Source organism: Prunus mume, linkage group LG1, assembly GCF_029339155.1.
Source record: "Prunus mume cultivar Tortuosa linkage group LG1, ASM2933915v1, whole genome shotgun sequence".
NCBI classification, from domain to species: Eukaryota; Viridiplantae; Streptophyta; class Magnoliopsida; order Rosales; family Rosaceae; genus Prunus; species Prunus mume.
In genome coordinates this window covers 14264839-14285826 of record NC_142698.1, presented here as the reverse complement: position 1 = coordinate 14285826, position 20988 = coordinate 14264839, and the positions used below count along the sequence as shown (strand labels likewise).

Below are 20988 nucleotides of genomic sequence, written 5' to 3'. Positions count from 1 at the left end.
CAAATATATAAAGAAAACTAAGACGACTAGCATAATATTTATTCACAATCCAAAATATATTTTATCATTTGAATTCCCAAAAATTAAAATGAAATTCTGCGGAGGATGCAAAAGTAAATTTAGCACAGGACACATTGACAAAATCGGAATTAAAAAAAAAAACAGAAAATCTTGGGAGCTGTCTTCTGTCGCGTCAAGAACAGCACTCTTGCTCTTGCTCTTTCAGTTAAGTTTGGTAGGTAGTCAAGCACTCGCAGTGTGCAATTCCAAACACCAACAAACCAAGAGAGAGGATGGAGAGGGAAATGGAGGCAGCCTACGACGCCGCCGCCACCGCCGCCGTGGAAGTCGACGCCGAAGACGGCGGAGATAGCGGTGAAGAGGCGACACAAGCGGTGGCGGGAGGCGGAGTCGAAAGTCATAGAAAATCGGGTCGAGACAGAGTGAAGGGGCCTTGGTCTCCGGAAGAAGACGCGATACTTAGTCGGCTAGTGAGTAAGTTCGGCGCGAGGAATTGGAGCTTGATAGCCCGAGGAATCGACGGACGATCCGGCAAGTCTTGCCGCCTCCGATGGTGTAATCAGCTCGACCCTTCCTGTTAAGCGCAAGCCCTTTACTGGTATATATACTTTGATCTGAACCAGACCCTTCAATTCTTTAGTCAATGTATGTCTGTTTTTAAAATTTTAAAATTGAGGGTTTTCTTTCCTTCCAATTTTGAAAAAAATATATGGTTTTGTTTGAAGTGTTCTCTTTTGGGGTTTCTGAACAATTTGGTAGTTCGAAGTTTCAAACTTTCAAGCAATCTATCTTCCCATTTAATTGGGATTTCTTATGCATAATTTAACCAAATTCTTGCTTTTTACAATGTAGTAATCTATGTTGTAGCACATTTTTAACAAGCTACTTCAATGTTATGCATTTGACCACGATTTGGCAATTTAGGTTATGTTTTATTGTGGCAACCATGTTTTTAGTGTCCGAAATTTGGACAGTGTCTAGTGTCCTTGATACATATGTTTTGAGAATTGATGTAATCTTTTATTTGGTAGTGAATATGATGCAATCATTACTGGAATTGGATAATGTAACAGGAGGTAGAGAGAATAAAGTGGAAGTAAAAACTCTGGTGCTGACTGAGTTTTGCTATGGGAAGGTGTAGTTCACATGTTGTTATTGTTAGTCTTTTTCTTACTACATGAAGAAAAGGCACATTTGAGACTGTGAGTTGTTATTTGCATATTTGGTTAGTGGATGCGTTCACTATATGAAATCTGATGGTATATAAATTCTCAATTATATTACTTCCTGCTGTTCTGGCCATTTGTTATGAATTTATGTCTATGCCGTTTTTCTCCTGGAGAACAAGACTGATAATTGTGAATTCTTCCAGATGAGGAGGATCAGATGATAATTGCAGCTCATGCATTCCACGGAAACAAATGGGCTGCAATTGCGAGGCTTCTACCAGGGAGGACAGATAACGCCATAAAAAACCATTGGAATTCCACACTAAGGCGCCGGTGCATGGACCCTGACAAAATAAAGTTAGAATCTGGTAATACGGTTGAAGATGTGAGCTTAGACAAAACAAAAGCATCATCTGAAGAGACCTTCTCATATGGGGATGTCAATTCATCTAAATCTATGGAAGGAAGAGAAGTCAGTTCTTTAGAGCATATGGATTGTCAATACGAAGACAAGGGGTCAACGGAGGGTCAGTTTAGTCATGAAGTCAAGGAACAGCCAACTCTTTGTAGACCAGCGGCATGCATCAGTGCTTTTAGTGTGTATAACCATTCAGATAGCCAGGAGACTGGAGTATCATTCCCAAGGATAATTCCAGTGCAAGGACCTCTGGTTCAAGTATCAAACCTAGATGTCAACATCAGTAAATTGCTTGATGGAGTTTATGGTGAGCGGTCAATACCTGATCAGTGTGGACACGGTTGCTGTTGTGCCAATGGTAAGAATGCTCAAAACTCTTTGTTGGGGCCAGAATTTGTAGACTTCTCCGAGCCTCCCTCGTTTCCAAGTTTTGAATTGGCTGCAATCGCCACAGATATAAGTAACCTTGCTTGGATTAAAAGTGGTTTGGAGAACAGCAGTGTAAGAGCAATGGGTGATGCAGCTGATAGAACAGTACCCCATGAGTCTCAAGGGCAAATGGGGCATTTTGAGGAGAGCAGAATGAATAATCTTTTCCGTTTTGAAGAGAGAAATGATAGGCTAATGGGAATGAAGACCAATGTGCTATCAACCTAAGACTGGTATATAAAATTTTCTACCTACAAGCCAAAGCTCGGGACTCAGGCTGAGGTGACTGCTTAACCAAGTAGGATCAATATTTTGCAAGTACGAAATTTGTTTCCCTGCCTGAGACTTGTCATTACTCATTACTAAAAGAGTCATTGAGAAGGGAAAGATTCATATTTTTATGAAGAAACTATTTACCAACCTCTGGCCTGGTTCCTGAATGTTGTACTCATAATAGCTGATGCATAAATGATAGCCTGCGCTTGGAGGCAAAGTTCTGATGTAAGAGCATGAGGCAGGCAGAAATTTGTTTTTCTAGTTGATGCAGTGGTGGGAATTCACAGTCCGTATGTTAACGGTTGGAAGGCGTGATGCTTCTTCTCTGCAATCATAGTGTTTGCTTGTACTCATTTGGCTCAACATTGCTTGAAGCAACTGTTTTCAACTCTACAAAGTTTTTTCCTCGTAGCTGCTGTCAGCTTGAGAAATCTTCTTCACTGTGTCTGTCTGTTGTGTAAGCGTACCCGTAATTCCTATCAATCTATATGCTGAAAGTAACTGTATTACTCAACATCATTTTTCTTTCTACCCTCTCTTCCCTATGGAGAATCATGTGCCCTGCATTTTCCAGCTTTCTTACATATCACAAACTATATTAACATAAAAAGGAATTGAAGTATTTCTGTCGAACTTATGGATACCTACAGTTGACATGGGCTTAGTCAAGTTGGCTAGAGCGAATGTGCTCCCTACTCTGGAGTTCAAATCTCTTTCCATATACTTCAGATTAGATTAAAGTAGAATATTGTATCCAAAAACAAAAATATTATGTATTCCTACAAAACACAAAATCTCATATGTGAAGTGGGTGAACCATGACATGTCACATGTGATGATGTTTCATATGATCTCTCTTCTTTCTTAATACAACGAATCCAGAACTCTGGTCCTGCCCAAAAATTAAAGGCTGTCTAGGCAGAAGGACTTTAGTTCGAATCCAACTGAACTATTGCAACAAGGAGCCAAAACAAGAACCCCGAGCCAAAGTGTGGCACGAGAAAGAAAGAAAGAAACATGCAAGACAAGACATGTAGACCCAAGGAGATGGATTGTGTTCCCCAAGCCTCCTGGTTTTTAGTGTAATGTAGCTGTCGACGAACTCCTCTACTGAATTATTTATATAAAGAAGATAAAGAGAAAAAAGAAAAGAAAAGGAAAACCAAAATGTCATATGGAATGGAAGATATAGGGTTAGCCCCACCACGATGCAGCATGCTTATGGATTACTTGCTCCTCTCTCTCAATTGTGCATAGAGGAAGTGGGTCGGTTCCACCAACACATGTGAAGAAAGCGATTCAAAACGGTTTTTTTAGCTAATTGGTCTTGTTGGGCCTGCAAATCTATTTTCTCATGTAAAAAGAGCAAAGGAAGAAAGTAAAGAAGTATTTGTAGATGAAATAGTTAAGAATATTTATTTTCAAATTCTTAAGTTTGATTCTTCTTTTTTTTGATATCGCTCGTATAAAAACAAAGTTGGAAGAAAAGCTATATAAACTATGAGATGGGAATCAAGAATGACCAGCAACACAAAGAGAGGAAAACATTAAAGCAAAAAAGAAAAAGTAGAAGAAAGAATAAAAGATTCCAAAGCCATAACAAAATATATCTATCTAAAACTATTACAATATTTTGCAATGAGAAGGATCCTTTTAAAATGCTATTGTTTGTGGCTTAGTTTAGTGATGTAACTCTCTCACTCAGTTCGTTAGATGAATCTCATCTTGGTAACCACCAGAATTGGAATGGTGCTCTTTCCATTTTCCTACCCCATTTTCTTTTTTCCCTTGAGTTGTAGTTTTATAATGGTGAAAATCTTTAATCTTTTTCTTTTGTGTTCTTCACGCAAAGGCAAGAGATTACATAAGCGACACTGACCCTGAGGTGGTCCACCTCCAGTCAACTGATCATGACTGAGAAATTGCAAAACTCCAAAAAGAGTGAAAAAAAGAAAAAGAAGAAACAACAGAGTGATTATGTGCTGCGAATGTAGAAGAAAAAGTTGGTGCACCCACAATCAACGGACACCATTCCATCCATCTCATTTTTTTCATATAATGAACTGAATCAACAGCCAGGATTCATGCACAACAACACAGAGGAGGTAAGACTGCCATGCATAGAGAAACATGCTGCTGCAGCTACTGCTACATGATTAAAGTATGTGTGGGTTAACTGAAAGTAGCAAGTTAGTGAAGACAAGCCGTATTGGCAAATTCATGTCTTCTCTGACACCATTGCCCCTCGTCTTCTAAAAATCCCAATATTCTTTGCCTCCAATGTTGTCCAATTGTGGCGGCAAAACAGTCTTTTTGGGACCAACCAGCAACGAAATATCCCCATCTATCTACTGTATGGATGGGTCTCTATTCATATTTATCAGACTAAAAATCTGATTTAGACACCCAATATCATATAATTAGTAATTTGAGCCAAAAATTTATGAGTTTATATGGAATTTGATTGATATTTCTATGGTGTACGTATATCCCTTTAATCTACACCACAATCGTTTTTCATGGACATGTTTGTAACACAAACTCAATACTAGAACCGTATAGAGAAGAGAATCTGCATAAGACCACATTGAGCATTTTAGTATGGCATGGCATTGCATTGGCACCAAATATTCCACCAACTTTTTCTTTTTTCCTTTTTTTAAATTTTACTTATCATTGCTTTTTCAAATTTGGAGTTGTCTTTTTATCAATGAAATCTCTTCTGAGATATAATCAGTGCACCCACTGCACGTTTCTGTATCTGTTCCTTCCTTGAAGGGGGTCCTCAGTCCAAGTCTCTAGAGCAAGCATGAGTCTTGGTCTCTGAGACCATTGACATCTCTCTCTCTCTCTCTCTCTCTCTCTCTGAGCATTCTTCAAGCTTCAACCTTTTTTGGTGTATTAAATTTGTTGGTATCAAATCACTATCGTAAACAATATTAATGGAGTTGAAGTGCACCTAATCCAATACCGATTTCCTTAAATCCTCGTTTTTCCATCAATTAAGTGTTAGAAACCCCAGAGCTTCAAACTTTAATGTCTGAATGCTCTGTTCTTGGCCGTTCAGCAAAGTTTCTGTTTCTGGGTCTTTGAAATTTTAGCCTCTAGAAGATGTCCCACGTTGATTTAGAGCAAGGATCTCACCGCCGTGACGTAAGCGCCGACGGCAGCGTCTGCTTCTCGGACGCAGACGACGGGTCGTGTTACTCTCAGTTCTACTCAACAAATGGCGGGTCATACGACGAGTACAATTTTGCCTTCGTCTCTGATCCTGAGGCTGAGGTGGTCCCAGATTCCAGGAGAGCCTCTTCGGTTTCGGACGGTTCGGTCCAGCTCGAAATTGAGATTGGGGTGCCTGAAATTAAGGTGCATTTGGATAAAGTAGAGAGAGATTGTAGGATTTGTCAGCTGGGTTTGGAGAGCAATAGCCATGAATCTGGGGTTCCTATTGAATTGGGTTGTTCTTGCAAGGATGATTTGGCTGCTGCCCACAAGCACTGCGCTGATACTTGGTTCAAAATTAAGGGTAACAAGTGAGTAAATTTCTCTTCTTTTTTTTCATGGTTTCTTTTAAATTTTCAGTCTTTCTGGTAATTGTTAGCTTCCCACTTCTGCTTAGGTTGTTCTTTTTTCTTTTTGATACAAGCGATAGTGGGGAGGAGGGAATCGAACCCAGTAACTCGGATGCATGAGTAAATGCTCTTAACCACTTGAATTACAATCCCTTTCCCTGCTTAGGTTGTTCTTAGCATTATGCAGTTCATATATTTTATAATTTGATAACCCTATCTCATCTTATTAGTTCTTAATTGATTTGGATTTATCCAATTCTTAATGTTGAAGGAAGTCTAGTTGTAGTTGAATGATATAAAGGGTTAGATAGGAGATGCAGGCACATAACTTTTGCTTAAACAACTGGGAAAGTAAAGAGATGGACAAAGTAAATGAAAGGTAAAGCACATTGAATATGTCCAAGTACAAACTAGAATTCCTTGCTGTCTGTCTTTTCTCCAAGTATAGGAATCTCTCTACTGCTCCTTTGTGATTCTGGCTCTTTATGAAAGTGGGGATTTGACCTCTTATTGATATTTCCAATACATTTCTCTTGCCAAAAGCTTTCTTGTCTGCCGACGCACTAAATAAACTTATGATTTCCCGTGTGCCTATCCACAGCTCCTACTCATCCAACATGCTTAGTAACAAATGACTTTTTATATACTCGTAGTTTTTTGAGTATGATATAGATGGAGAATTATTGACCCCAAAGTTTTCTGATTCAAATAATTGAGCCTTTGGCGGATTGCCATGTGTCATTACTCGTGTGGGTTTATATGGGTGTCACTTACAGATTAACAATGCCACCACCATAGACGCTGACAGTCAGATTTGTGGTGGCAGTACCACCATCTAACACCAATTGCCATCCACTGTGCTATTATGCTACATCTCATTGATTGCACATGCCCTGGTGATGATCAGCAATTCCTTAAAGCTAGATATCGTTATCCAAATCCCTACCAAATACACGGTGGCAGATATTTCATATGAAATCGTGCAATTTCAATGTTTGAATCTCAAGGGTCTTTATGAAATCTTCTTGTAAATTTGTAATACCTGGTGCAGTATGATGTAATATATGCTGTGCATCTTTTTATACCTCTGCCTTTTTAGTCTTAAACTATATCTGTCACAGAAAATTCAAGCCTGTTGAGTATGAGCTTGACTTATGTGGCCTGCTTGCGTAAATTATATCCATATATTTTCTTTCCTCCTGTTTTCCTGATTCCTTATCCTGGAATACTAGCCCACTAGGAGTTGTCTTGTTAAAAGTCTTGCCTTCTGATTCTTGTATTGTAGGTTTCTGGGTTTAATTTGTTTTCTCATCAAGCCATAGAGATTAATCTTGGTTCATTTACTTACCGTGTCCCGTAGGTTGATTAACTTAAATTTTACTTGCTAATGGTGATTAGTCTTTAAAACGAATATCACTTGGTTACTATATTAATTTCAGTCTACATGGTTTCCAGGACCTGTGAGATATGCCAGTCAGTTGCACGCAATGTTGTTGGTCCAAATGACATTGAGTTTACTGAGCAGTTGAGTGAAGCCAATAGTGCATCAACAACAGCTGCAGTCTCAGCACCAGGGCCCTCCACGGATACTCAAAGCTTCTGGCATGGCCATCGGTTCCTCAACTTCCTTCTTGCTTGTATGGTATTTGCTTTTGTCATATCATGGCTCTTTCACTTCAACGTTCCGTCATGAAATCCTCAGCAAAGAGTTGAGGAAAATTGAAAGCGAAAAAAAAAAAAAACAAGTGTAAAAGAAGCTGCAAAATTTTAGTAACGCATAGTTCAAGCTCTGCAGCATTCATATATATAGCAAGACATCATCTGTTGCCTCTAAGAGTGTTTGTTGTATGTATCAATATCTCCCCCTTCCTTGTGCATAAGTCACAGCTTTATCAGGTCTTTCATTGAAGGCCTTTATAAGGGTTTATATAAATTATAATATATAAAATATTTCTTCTCCCTTTTATTTTTAACCAGTGTATTTGGTGTTCTCTGAACGGCAGGGGAATTGCTGAATTGAATTGTATAATTGCACTGCTGCATTCTTCTTTCAAGCAAAACACAGCCTCAGCGCCGCCTGTGACATTTTTTTTTAACTTTCTCCAATCACATCATACGTCAACTATTACCTTTTTTTTTTCCCTTCTTTGTTTGGTGAAAACCTTTTTTACCCCTTCAATAATACAAGGTTTTGACAAGTCTAAAGCAAACAAAACATATCATATGAAATATCAAATTATATTGAAATTTATTTGAGGCCCTCAGCATTATTCTTATTCCCATTTTAATTTGTATGCTTAGGTCAAGTTTTGTGTTTCCCCCAAAAAAAAAATCCTTAAGAGCTATACTTCTGATGTGATCAGGTAGCATCCCCCTATGATGAGCCTTGGCTCAAATGGCATGCCATAGGTGAAGTGAGAGTAAAGATCCTAACTTCAAATCTCCATGCATGGAGAAAAGAAAAGTAATATACTCATGCATCAATCACCACATGCTAACAAAGGGACTCAAAAGACATTATCAAAACCAACAAAAATAATTTTCCAAGAATCCTTGAAGCAAGCAAAGCTTAAAATATGCAAATCATAATAAAGAATAGATACAAAGACTGACTACTAATAAAAACGTCACCCGGTGTTAAGGGAAAATAAAAATAAAAATTTATTAGTCTATACATATCAAGTTTTGTTCTTTTTGGCTTCCAAATTTGTGCCATCTTTGAGTGTTTCTTGTGCATCATTATCCATGCCAAGGCTGAAGAGGCAAGCTGCTTGAAGATATAAAGCAGTAGGCCACTCAGGAGAAACCACCTGGGCTTGCATAGCATCCCCCAGAGCTTCTTGTGCCATGTCACTCATCAGGTAAGATAGGCAACGCCGAGCATACACCGTGGGTGATACCATTGTCCCGCCATCGATGAACTACAAAAGACACCAGAAAGTGTAGAAACAAAATCAGCCTGGACTTGACAAATTCTAAATTCCCAACAAACATCTCAATGATAGTATCCTGATCTTTCTCAATAGCATTATATAATATACAAACTGTCTGATGACTTTTATCAAATTATCGATACAGTGTATATCAAACAGATCAAAAATCAACTCAATCTGAAACAGGTATTAGATTTCTGACCCTTACTAAACTGTTTTATATTATATGTGCTCTGAAAAAGAAAAGAAAAGATCCAGATACTGTGCCACTTTTTGAAGGTTGCAATGTGTTGAGTTTGGTAACTGGTCTATGAAGCTGAACAGCAATGAATTCTATATACACAGTATTAAAATTAATCCCAAACAGAGACTCACTTGTGTATAGGAATCAATTGCAGTGGCAAACTCTTTAGCTCGAAAAGCGGAATCTCCACTCTTCTTAGAATTCAAGGTCTCCTGCATTTGATTAGTCCACAGCTGGAAAGAAAGCTGCAGTGCCCAAATATCTCAAGCAGAATTAGCACTAAAGTGATTACCAAACAATAAAGAAAGAAATATATGGGGAAGAATCATATTAAAAAGCACTTGTTACTGTTTATAAATGCAAAGTCCTTATATTATATGTCAAAGTTAAAAGAATAAAGTACAGGACAGGCAGTGGCAGACCTCATTAGCAATTCCCTCATCATCCTTGTATCCATTCTTCTCCAATATTTCATGTATGGCAGTGAGATCCATTCTCGAACAAGCTTCTCCAAAAGGTGTTAATGCCAATGGCTGCGTCGAGGATGTGGTTTCATGTGGGATACCCATCAAAACATGTGATGCAACCTGCTCGAAAACTATGGAATGAGAAATTATACTCTTTCCAAGTGAACTTTTAGCTGTTAAAAGGCAGGCTAGCATGGACAACCATTGCGATGTCCACAATTGATGCGGGGAAAACTAAATTTCATTCTCAGCAGAAATTCGTTTCCATCCCCACTTGTTTTTAAGTTGCAAAGGAAATGAGGTTAGTATCAAGAAAAAGTTATAATGCTTCGAGAATAGACAAACTCAAAAAGGTAAGCAATTGTAAGAATAACATAAAAGAAAGAATAGAACTCTGTATGTTGAAGTTGGTAATATTATATGTTGAGTTCATGCTCTATATCTAAGCTGTATACATACATGTTAGCTTAAGATGGTTTCTTGTATATCACCTTGAGTCTCATTGATGACATTGTTTCACTAAAACACCCAAAATGGGGGTTAATGCACTATTTAGTTCACATTTACACATATATAATTAATCTAGACAGAGGTAGGATCCAAATCTTACTCTACTTCATCCCTGATATATTGATGGTATATGAATCAAATGGGGATACTGTCAAACTGATTTGACAAATACAGATTCTGATCAAAGAGAAAAGGAACAGAGAAGGTGTGTAGAGGCGGACGAGCACTTGTACTTGCTATCGAAATTAATTCATGCCACTAATTGGTGACTCTAGTATCACGTTAAAATAACAACACAAAAGACAGAAAAAGGAAATTATGTTGTTGTGAGAGAGTAAAAATGTACAAGGGAAAGCCTATTTATATGCCTAAGGGGTGTACTACGATGCAAGAAAAAGTAAGAATCTAGGCCTAACATTTGTCTAGGATCATGTGAAATATGTGAGACATACATTAAAAATAAGGATGCCAGCCCTACCTCTGTTTCTTTCTGAAGTGACATGAGAGCAGTGACGATGGACTTTGCATTTGGCCTCTCACGAGCTTCATATTGCAGACAGCGTGAAGCTAAGCGTACTAACTCAGTTCCATCATCATTTGAGAAATTACCCTCCAGAGCAGAATCCATCAGCATCAGGAAATTCTTGCCACGAATTAGATCTAGTGCCTTCAAACAAGACATGCAAACATGGTAACCCCTAATTTGATACTCAAACCAATATTTGGAGTCATAAAAGACAAGAGTACAGTAATTTTCTATCATGTTTTACGCCTACCACTTCTGCAATCACTTAGGATCAATTTTTGAAGTAAAAAAGTTTAGCAATAGGAGCATGAAACTGCTTACTAGTATTATTAACCAAACACCAGGCTACTAACTCTTAGAGACCAAATGAAAGAAATAAAAACACAGTTTGGAGGAATTTATGAGCGACTACTTAAATAAATGAATATGTTGTTTAGTTGGGAGCAGATGTTTAGACATCTTTATTGTCTTTTGGAAAAGATCCCTATTTAAGGGGAAGTTCAGTGACCACCGACTTGCTATTAAGTATCTAAAGAACTTAATATATTAACCTTCATTCTAGTGGATTATTGTAAAGAGAAATAGGCATAGAACTCACATGGCTGGGGGGAATATGTTTGCCACTTAGAAGATCCAGCAATAAGGTTCCAAAGCTGTAAACTACACTTTCTTGTGTCACCCTACCTGCCAACCAAAGATGCACATATATTCACTATCATATTGCAACCAATGGAATTCATAATTTAGAGGAAAGGGGAAGGAAAGATCAACTAGGTAATGCTGGTTTCCATGCTTGTCAATGGCACCAACTATATACAAACTGTAATCCATGTTCCATTGAATTTTACTGAGAGAAAGAGACTGATGATATGAAAGCCAAACGAATAAAGGTGGCACAAAAAGCTTGTATTTTAACTTTCATCATCGTCAATATTCAAATCCCCAATTCAGTGAAGGCGATTCCCCAAAGTTAGAAAAGCAAATGGGTCTTCAAATGTGGTGTGTGTGACTACATTAAATTCTAAAGCAGAATTTTGCTAGTAGGTAAAGGCACACAATAAATAGTTTTCACCTGATTTTCTAAAGTACAATGGTATTCAATTAGGTGGCCATACCTGTCCTGAGGTACTCAGGAGGAGTGAAAGCCAGGTTAGTGCTGTAACTCTTGCCATCCCTGCTGTTCTTCATGAGGCCAAAGCATGACAGCCTGGGATTACCGTCCTGTGGGTGCCAAGTTAAAAACCCAGATGGTAAATAATACATTAAAGAAAAAAAAAACATCTTCATTCAATAAAATGAAGAGATTTCAAAAGGCAGGCCTTATTAATTTTACCTGATCAAACAAGACCCGGTAGGCATTGAGATCATGATACAGAGCACGACCTTTGCCACTGCAATAGTCTAGAGCTTGAGCCAAATACAGAGCCACCCTCAACCTCATAGCCCATCTCATGGGCTGGCTCTCCCAGTGAAACAGATGCTTGGCCAGAGTCTCATGAGCCATGAACTCCGCTACAAGCAGCCTCTCATCTCCTTCGCAGCAGCATCCAATCAGATTCGCCAATCTCTCGCTCCTCAGCGTCCCCACCGATCTCGCTTCCTCCTATCAAAACCATCATTGATTCACTTCAATTTCAAAAGCTTCCATTTTTATAAAAATATTGTACAACCCAGAAAGAAAAAATCACAAATTTATAGTAATGGTAAGTTTAACGACGGACCAGGAACTGGCGAGAGTCGGGCCAGGCCAGCTTGTTGAATCGCTTGACGGCGACCAAACGGCCGTTATCGAGCTTTCCCTTGTAGACAACATTTGGAGCTTTTTCGCCGTGCTCCGAGACTATGTTGTCGGAGGAGAAGCCACACGTGGCGGTTTTCAGTTGGTCCAGGCTGAATTCAGTGAAGCTCGGCCACAAGTTTTTGTCACTTTTGCCCCCATTCTCTGCAACAAAACAACGACGGCATCACTCAGAGATCAAAAGAAACAAAACAAACAAACCAACAAAAAAAGAAAACAGCGAAAACAGAAAGTTTTGAACTTGTGATGAGAAGAATGGTTACCGAGTTCGGAGGATTCGAGGACGGAGGGTTTAAGGTGGGAGGTGAACCAGCAGAGGGAGAATCTGGAGCAGCGGCCTCCCATTGAAGGAGAGAAAGAGAGGGATCGAGCGGTGGAGAGGGAGTGGTAAAGTCAAATGATCAGTCGGTGGACATGAATCAGACACAGAGGAGCTTCAGTTTAATTTGCAGAGAGTGAAGTTTTGTGGATCCAAAGTTGATTCATTTGAGACTTTCAGCTCTCTCTCTGCTCTCTGTGTAATAGCTAAGCTACCAGTAAGTTCAAATCAACTTCAGTGTAACAAAGTAAAATATAAAACTGAAATTATATTCTTAATTTGTGCTTTAGAAGGGAGTATTATTATTTGTTTATTATTGTTTTGATTTCAAGGCCATTGCCATTATAATCACAGTGTGTGTGTGTGTGAATGTGTGCTTTCACGTTTGGTGTGTGAGTGTCAGAGGCAGAGTGTGTGTGTGTGTGTTGCAAAATGCAAAAAAAATGCAACCCACCAAGAAAGGAAAAAATTGCAGAATGAAAAGGAAACGGCCTTTTTCTGTCTACTTTCTTGATGGTCTGCAAAGTCATCATTTTCTCTCTCCTTTTTCTTCAAGAGTGGATTACTGGTCAAATCAAGTGGCCGTTTTGTTCTTGAATTAGGTCAACAAAGTCAAACAAAACAAATTGGATGAATTGATGTGTTCAATTCTTGTTTAAAAAAATAAAATAAAATTAATCACTCGTCATTAACATCGACCTTAGGATTTAATTGTGTTTTTCTGTTTAGTCCCCATCAGCTTATGATAGTTTCACAAATTTGACAGAAAGGGGTCCCAGGGGAAAAAAACAAAACTGGCTTCATTATTCTAATACAAGAATGTTGACAACAATTGATGGCAGTTGGTGGTGACAACATTTGGACTAATTGATTGGTCTCTCTGTGTTTTATGCCTAAACTGGCCTCTTACTGAATAGACAGGCATGGCAGAACTTAGCAGCTGCCAAAGGGCCATTAAAGCCTGATCATTTCGAGCACTAAAATAAAACTATATGCATATAGATTTCTTTTTCTTTTTTTGGTGTCAAATAGTGACTTCTGTTCTGTATCAGAGGTTCAGGGTAATTAAGTAGCTTTAATGAATGTTGAAGTCTATTTAATCGTATTAGTTTTGAAAGGTGACAAGGGAATTCAGATGTGGGAAATGGAAGACGAGCAGAAAGTAGTTATTTACCCTACAACATAGGTTTTTTTTTTTGGTCTGAACCCTACAACACAGGTCAATGATAGGAATCGTTATATTTCAAGTCATCATCATTCGTGCGAAATATTATCTAGATCGGAAGTTGTTTGGTTACTTAAAATGTGTCTGAAAAAAACCCGGAAAATGTGGATAACTCAATGACTATACAATTTATTATTTAGCTGATCTTTTTACATGAGTAATTCTTAAAAGACAACCTAAAACCTGAACGATTACTAGAGAAGGCCTCTATATATAACATATACAGTTTGATGTTGATTGCTGTTATAGAAAAGCTATGCATAATGATGAATTATTAATGAAGTTGTTAATGAAAATACTAATAACCTATGATCATGCCATTGCCCACTATACACTGAAGCCATGTGTTTGCAATCCCAACTTGTTCTTGCACGAAACTTCAACATCAACACAGATCAAATACTGTACAAGACAAAAACAAAAGCAAAAAAACAAAGTGTGTGGCTTGACGAGGTTCCTCTGTTTTGAAGGAGTGACAGTTCCAACTTATAGAGAGAGAATCATTTCTTACTTTTTACCCTTGTTTCACATAATTTAGCAAATACAAGTCCAATCCTGGGTAAAAATTAACCACGAATATCATGCATATATGCTAGTAGAAGAAGAAAAAAGAAAAGAAAAAACAGAGCATGCTTGATCAGACAGTGTGACAAGTGTTGCTATGAGTAGAAACAGTTTAACATGCACCCATATGGGGGTCTAGAGGACCCTCTTCTACATGAAAAAGAAAAAACATATCAAACGAGAAAAGTGGTTGGTTTTTTTAGAGAGTTTAGTTTAGACATGCCTCAATCATGACATTGACAAGGCTCATATGATAAAATAGATCACACAAATAGACTTGGCAAAAAAATTGCTCTCTTTATTGACCAGCTTTTGCAGCTGAAATTGCGCCAGCGTGCTTTCTGGTGATGGAGGAGAGTGGGGCAATATGCTGCTCATCTTTATCCTGCCTCTCATCTCATCTCATATATAACTCATAAGATGGCCCAGCTATACATATGGGGCCTCTCTCTATGCTGTCAAGTATCAACAGAAAGCTCACATGGGCAAGCAAAATTTGCTGTGATAATACAGATACAGCATACAGCCCATCCCAAGGGCATATATTTGAAACTAAAATATAAGCAACAACAGAATATAATAATTAAAGGACAAAGATAAAGATCTGGTTTTGCAATGATGCATTGGTTTCAAAGCTTGATTTATATGGGTTAAATTCAAATCACCCCTCTATATGTTTGGGTCTTTATATCATGAAGTAGAGTCGATTTGTACAATAGGGGGGTTTTTTTTTTTTTCTGCGAGTATCCGGTGCAATGCATCGGATGCATGCCATAATATGACTCTGGTATGCCCAAAAGCTGGTTTTTTTGTTTGACACCATAATGGAAGAAAATTGTTTAGTAATCACGATATTAGTTTTTACTCATGAAGCATTGTAGTGTAAGTACACAAGCATACCAACTTTATACCATAACCTTTTTTCCCCCATTTTCAACAAAAGGCATTGGCAATCAAAGACGATACCAGCATAAGCTAATCTCCTTCAGCATTTGTCTAGTGATCACAAAGCAAAGACAGCACGGCTGCAATCAAGTTTTGAAATACAATTTCAGAAATTAAAATTGGTTCCCTTCTGAAAACCCAATTTCTTGGACTGCATTAATATTACATATGTGATAAAAGAAACCCCTCTGGAATGAAACTCTCACGCAATGGGGATTGCATTACTTTTCACGTGTCATTATGTTATTGATCGGAGATAAGCAAAATAATGTTATCCCTGTTAGAAGTAAGTTCTTCCCCCCCAACCCAAACCAAAAAAAACACAGTTTTGTAATGTGATTGTGATAGAAAGAAGACAGGGAGGCACGTTATCCCTCCACGTGACAAGAGAAGAGGGCATGTGAGGTGAGGTTTCAATTTTGTAGGAGAGGTCTTTCCGGATGAGAAATCTTGTGCTGTTCCATACATACAAGGAAACTGCAGTCTACAAGACAATGTGGGGCAATAGCTGCATATAGAAAATAGACAGGAAGGGAGCACTAACTTGGACCAACAGCACAAGTCATGTGCTCCTTTCCCTCTCTCATCAAGCTATGACTTGTCTAGATCTACTGAATTTAAAGGTTTGTTTTTCCAAAAGCCATCTCAACAGGTTAAAAGGGAACACTTGCATGGTAAAAACAGAATTTCGTGTAACTTCTAAGTCCGATGGTGCATGCTGATGCTGGGTATTAGATGATGATCATATGAAGTCCTTATAACTTGTAAGTAGAACAACGCAAGCAGAACTGCAAAATGTGAAACTATGTAACCCAAATTCCATTTCCATTAGAATACAAATCATGTCATATGTCTCCAGCACAGAACCCATCCAGACATGTTACAGAACCTTTCATTTCAACTCAGGGTCCTAATAGACAATAAGCCATTTAACAAAAGTCTGCTTGTTGCAGCACCGTCCCTTCTGTTCTATGCACCGTTCATTGTAGCATCGACATGTACTGTGTTTACATCGTCCAGAGTCTTGCCGTTAACTTGAGTTCTTTGCCTCTGCATAAATAACAGCAAAAACTGTAAATTCTAGTCCATATCACAAAATGCTCTGCTGATTTCTATAGTACTGATAAATTCAAATTGTAGAAGTGCAGATTCGCTATACCCTATCAGCAGGGTCTCCGGAGATTCCATTCAAGAGCTTGTGATTCTCTTCTTTGGTCTTACTATCTTTGTCCTTCGTACTTAGGGGTAACAAGAGAGATGCAGCTCCATTGGTCCGGTCAGGTAATTCTGCAATAACAACTATGTTAGTACCGCTGCTCATTGGTACCAAACCAAAAATATGAAGAAATTAGAAAAAAAAAACAAAACAAAAAAAAACAAAAAAACAAATGGAAACAACCTAACCTGCCAATTTCTTGTCAATAAAGAATACAACCAAATTAACAGTATACCTGCAGGAAATCATATTATTCAACCAAATACATAACTTAGAAACTTTCATCTGCTTAAAAACAAATGTAAACATGAAAGCATGCAAAAATCTTCATACCATGCTACAACAACATCAACCGTGTAATGCTTGCGCGATGCCACAATCAAGAAACTCTGGATCACGACGAGTAACCAAGCTAACTGCTTTATAAATCTGCAGTGACAACTCTAAATCATTCAAGACTTTGTACATCTAGAAAAATGACATTGGTAGAAAGATTAAATACAAAATTAATTATGCAGAACCCAGAAGCCAATTTATCTTAGAGGTAAGCCAAACACAATGCACTTAAAATTCATGTCAGTCACAAGTTGTTAAACTCAGAAGCTAAGTTTTACCTTTGTGTACCGTATTTCTGATAAGTGCGCACAAAGACAAGACTAAATATCATGTGCGATGAGAAAATCAAATCACCACAACCATAAAGTACACCCCTCGGAACTGCATATTTTTAGCAAATCAAAATCAGCACAAAGCCGTAATACTAGAAGCAATATGCCAAATTATCTTAGTAAAACAAGATATCTTACAATTGATCAAGAGGACTTCGAATACGCTATCCGGAGGAGGCAGCCTGGCAAGTTTAGAACCCTGCACAATTAAAATAGAGCTTCTTAGCTTTCTACAACATACAGAGAGTTTTGCACAGCACCAATAAAGAAAATTTCAAAAGTAAATAAAAATTAAACTCCACCACATCATAGGGAACACAACAACATCAAGAAATTAAACAATCAGCCTACCTCACGACAATGGTAATTTGGACCAGGAAGCTGGGTGGAATAGAATGTGATAATCCGGAGAAATTGAGATGCCTGCAATAAACAGTAGAAACTGTCAGAAAAAAAAAAGTAGGGGTATGTTTGTCACCATCGGTTCACAGAAAAAGTTAAATGGCGAAGTCTTGTTTTGTCTGTTGCATACAAAAGTTTCAATTCACGACTTATCTTTCTCAGGCAGCACATTGAAAAGAAGAAACTCAAGACATGACTTAAAAGCCGAAAAAAAACAAGAAAAGAAATCTAATAGAATTCCAAATATCAAATGAACCATTAGAACTAAATTAGCTCTCATGAGTTTGTCAAATCAGGTACAAGTACAAGAAAAGTAAATAACAAAATAACAAATACAAAATGAACCAATATTTCCAAGTTTATCATAGAACCAACTTCTCAAATTCTGTTACTGGAGGTAACTTTCCATTTCATCCTTCTCATACATCACACCGGCATGAATCCAGATTTCAAATCAGTTAAAGTAAAAAATCAAAAATCAAAAACCAAAAAGGAAATTATTCACTACTTACCACTAAGAATGCTAGAACCCTGCACCATAGTAGAACCGTGTATATCTTTTTGCTCTTGAAAATGAACGGATGAAAAGTCCACTGCAACAGAACACGCACCACATTAAGGGAAATATATATAATGTAAACTTTTCTGCAAAGCAGAAATGCACAACTGGAACTTATCAGAGAATAAACCAGAATACAAGTGGGCAAATAAGTTGAAACCATACACTAATCAATCAATGATAGAGAGGCTAGAAAGTTCAAAAGGAATAACTATAAAATGAACACCAACATGGACAGCAGATAACATGTAAGTTCAAGTGATTTACTTTAAAAGATAGTATTGCATAAAACACCCTCAAACTTTTGAAACTTTAAAGGAAACAAAAAGCTATTAAATAAAGAAACTATAAAAAGCAGGAAAAAAACCTGTTTCACAACATTTTCAGTTATTCATTTGATCTGCAGCTGAAGTCAGTCAGTTAAACAATTTGACAGAATTAATCATGAATGTAAGTTGCGAAGCACATCAGTTTTAGTGTCATAGAAGAGATGCTGACAGAAGCCTATTCCAATAAGGAGGGCAAAAACTATGAACTGCTTTGATGAATCAATAGCAAATTCAAGACACACGAACATGCGGATTCAGTCTCCAATGCCAATATATACACTACTACAATACCCATGAAATTAAATTGAACAGAACGAGGCACATGTAACTATGTTATAGAGATGAAAGAAATATAACAAAGACAACACAGAAGAACCTTACCAACACAAAGGATAAAAAGATGAAGCTGAACAGGGTCTCACTGATATAAGCTCTGTCTTGCCCGAGTTCCTACAAAGACACCCAAACTCATTATAGCAAATACACAGGATTGAATATAGGAAAGCACTTCCCATGATCAATTTCACACTACACAGATGAAACAAAAATTGATTGCTACGAACCGGAAGAAGAAAGAAGCCAGCATCCTGGAGTGTTGGCCCTGGCCGATGTATATAATGAACTCCTCGAGCAGCTAGACCATGTATGTACTGCAAATGAGATGAACTTGAAATATAAAGCTCACATAAATTAACAACATGGGGAAAAAATGAAAATTACAAAGAGCAAAACAAAACAACGCTGTTCAAAATATCTGCTTACAAAGAACTTTTTCTAGTCTGATGGACTTAAATTGATAAAAACCCATTAACATATTCATCAAACAGGTGAAGAAAGCCAGAATCAGTTTCAAAATCCATAAACCTCACTAGCACCAACGATGTATCAATGCATCCCAAGTTGCACACTTGAATTAGGAGATGAAATAAAATTGGCGATAGTCGCATTTGTTTACTGTTTAACCGTCACACGCTTCTAAACTGATGGTAACTTCCTCTGAAGATTAAAAGCATACATCTTCTCTCAAAGTTCGCACAATGTCGAACCATGATCTTAACCTTGTACCAGAACCAACTTTCAATTTTCTTTTTTCTTGCCTTCAAAATGAAAAGGCCCATAGTAAATTACTTTTTCAATCAGAAAAAGCTGGTTGACCCATTGTTCATCACCATAAGCAAAGTTCACTTGGAAGCTCCAAAAGTTTGAAAACCAAAAGAGTAATTGAACGTGAAGAGCTTTGGAAATTAAGAGTGAGAAAAGAAGAAGAAGAAGAAGAAGCACCTGACAAACAAGACCGGCAAGAAGATACTTCCAATTCGCGGCAAGGAGGTTGATCTCGGTGATTACCTCAGCGCAAATTCTCTTCCAGAGCTTCTCAAATCAGAAATACAAAACAAAAACGAAAAAGGAGCACATCAGTCATAACTCATAAGCAACAAAAAGGCAATTTTTTTGCGTTTCTGAATTTAAAAAGAGAAAAAGGGTATTAATGCAAAGTGAAAAAGAGCAAACCTTTGATGACTCGCGACCAATGTAAAGCGTCATCTTCTAGTTGTTGTTGTTGTTGTTATTGGTGTAACCACAACTTCCATATTACTTCACAAGGTCAACAACATGATTGCTGGGCACCCTTCAAAATCGAATCAAATGTGAGGAAGAAGAAGGAGAGGAACAAAACACGGTCGTTTAGAGCGGTTCGTGAAGGGGATCAGAGCCGTGAATTGACACCACTGAGAACCCAGGAGATCTGATTGTTGAGGCGATTGAAGGGCTGTTCTGCGGCTCTGAGTTTGAGTGGGGGCGTGGAGGGCACCACCAAAGCCAAAGGCTTTTTTACAAGCGGAGAGAGACCAATAACGCGTACAATTTGATAAATCGGGAAACGGAAGAAAAAGAAAAGCAAAAGGCTTTTTTATTCTTTCTCTTCTCTCTCTCCTCTCCCTCTCTCTCTCTCTCTCTCTGTTTGGCTTCTTCGTCTGTCTGTGTGTGTCTGGTAGTGCTGGGCCAGCCACGCGAGTTGAACACGGGGGCGACAGTTGAGACAGAGAGAGATACACGATTCAATTCAATTGAATTCAAAAACCACACTAAAATGTTTAAAACTCACTCTCTCTCCCTCTATCTTTCTCTCTCTAGAAACTCTCACACAGGAGATTGAGACAGAGAAAGGGAGAACGAAAGAAAGAAAAGCCCCCCCTTTTTATTTATTTTTCTACAAATCGCCGACCCCCCTCTCTCTCTCTCTCTCTCTGCTCCCTTTCTCTTTATTCCCTCTCTCGCTCTTTCTATTATTATTATTACTCTCTGCGAAACTGATGAGTGAACCTTGCTAACTATTCTCAACAGTAAAATCTTTTTTATTTGTTTATTTAAAAAAATTATAAACTAAATTTGAGAA

The 20988-nt window shown here is 38.0% G+C and overlaps 4 protein-coding genes across 4 annotated transcripts; 2 read left to right on the top strand and 2 right to left on the bottom strand.

Moving 5' to 3' along the window:
* The first annotated feature begins 256 nt into the window (after window positions 1-256).
* Window positions 257-2827, top strand: MYB1 (myb domain protein 1). The gene is made up of 2 exons (XM_008241709.2): window positions 257-619; window positions 1394-2827. The coding sequence occupies exon 2, from the start codon at window positions 1408-1410 to the stop codon at window positions 2263-2265; it is 858 nt and encodes a 285-aa protein (XP_008239931.2). The 5' UTR covers window positions 257-619; window positions 1394-1407; the 3' UTR covers window positions 2266-2827.
* Window positions 2828-4938: 2111 nt separating this feature from the next.
* LOC103338507 (uncharacterized) lies at window positions 4939-7858 on the top strand. The gene is made up of 2 exons (XM_008241720.2): window positions 4939-5846; window positions 7341-7858. The coding sequence occupies exons 1-2, from the start codon at window positions 5425-5427 to the stop codon at window positions 7576-7578; spliced, it is 660 nt and encodes a 219-aa protein (XP_008239942.2). The 5' UTR covers window positions 4939-5424; the 3' UTR covers window positions 7579-7858.
* Window positions 7859-8424: 566 nt separating this feature from the next.
* On the bottom strand, window positions 8425-13160 carry LOC103338516 (serine/threonine-protein kinase BSK6-like). The gene is made up of 9 exons (XM_089043762.1): window positions 12627-13160; window positions 12287-12507; window positions 11899-12168; window positions 11681-11786; window positions 11164-11249; window positions 10518-10706; window positions 9485-9649; window positions 9194-9307; window positions 8425-8806 (listed from the first exon to the last, which is right to left on the bottom strand). Exons 1-9 carry the CDS (start codon window positions 12706-12708, stop codon window positions 8564-8566), a joined length of 1476 nt encoding a protein of 491 aa, XP_088899888.1. The 5' UTR covers window positions 12709-13160; the 3' UTR covers window positions 8425-8563.
* A 3064-nt stretch (window positions 13161-16224) lies between these two features.
* ATIPCS1 (Inositol phosphorylceramide synthase 1) lies at window positions 16225-20869 on the bottom strand. The gene is made up of 12 exons (XM_008241755.2): window positions 20103-20869; window positions 19872-19961; window positions 19154-19240; window positions 18972-19040; window positions 18215-18295; window positions 17652-17723; window positions 17439-17499; window positions 17247-17349; window positions 16966-17061; window positions 16821-16867; window positions 16576-16703; window positions 16225-16466 (listed from the first exon to the last, which is right to left on the bottom strand). Exons 1-12 carry the CDS (start codon window positions 20133-20135, stop codon window positions 16386-16388), a joined length of 948 nt encoding a protein of 315 aa, XP_008239977.1. The 5' UTR covers window positions 20136-20869; the 3' UTR covers window positions 16225-16385.
* Between the last annotated feature and the right edge of the window lie 119 nt (window positions 20870-20988).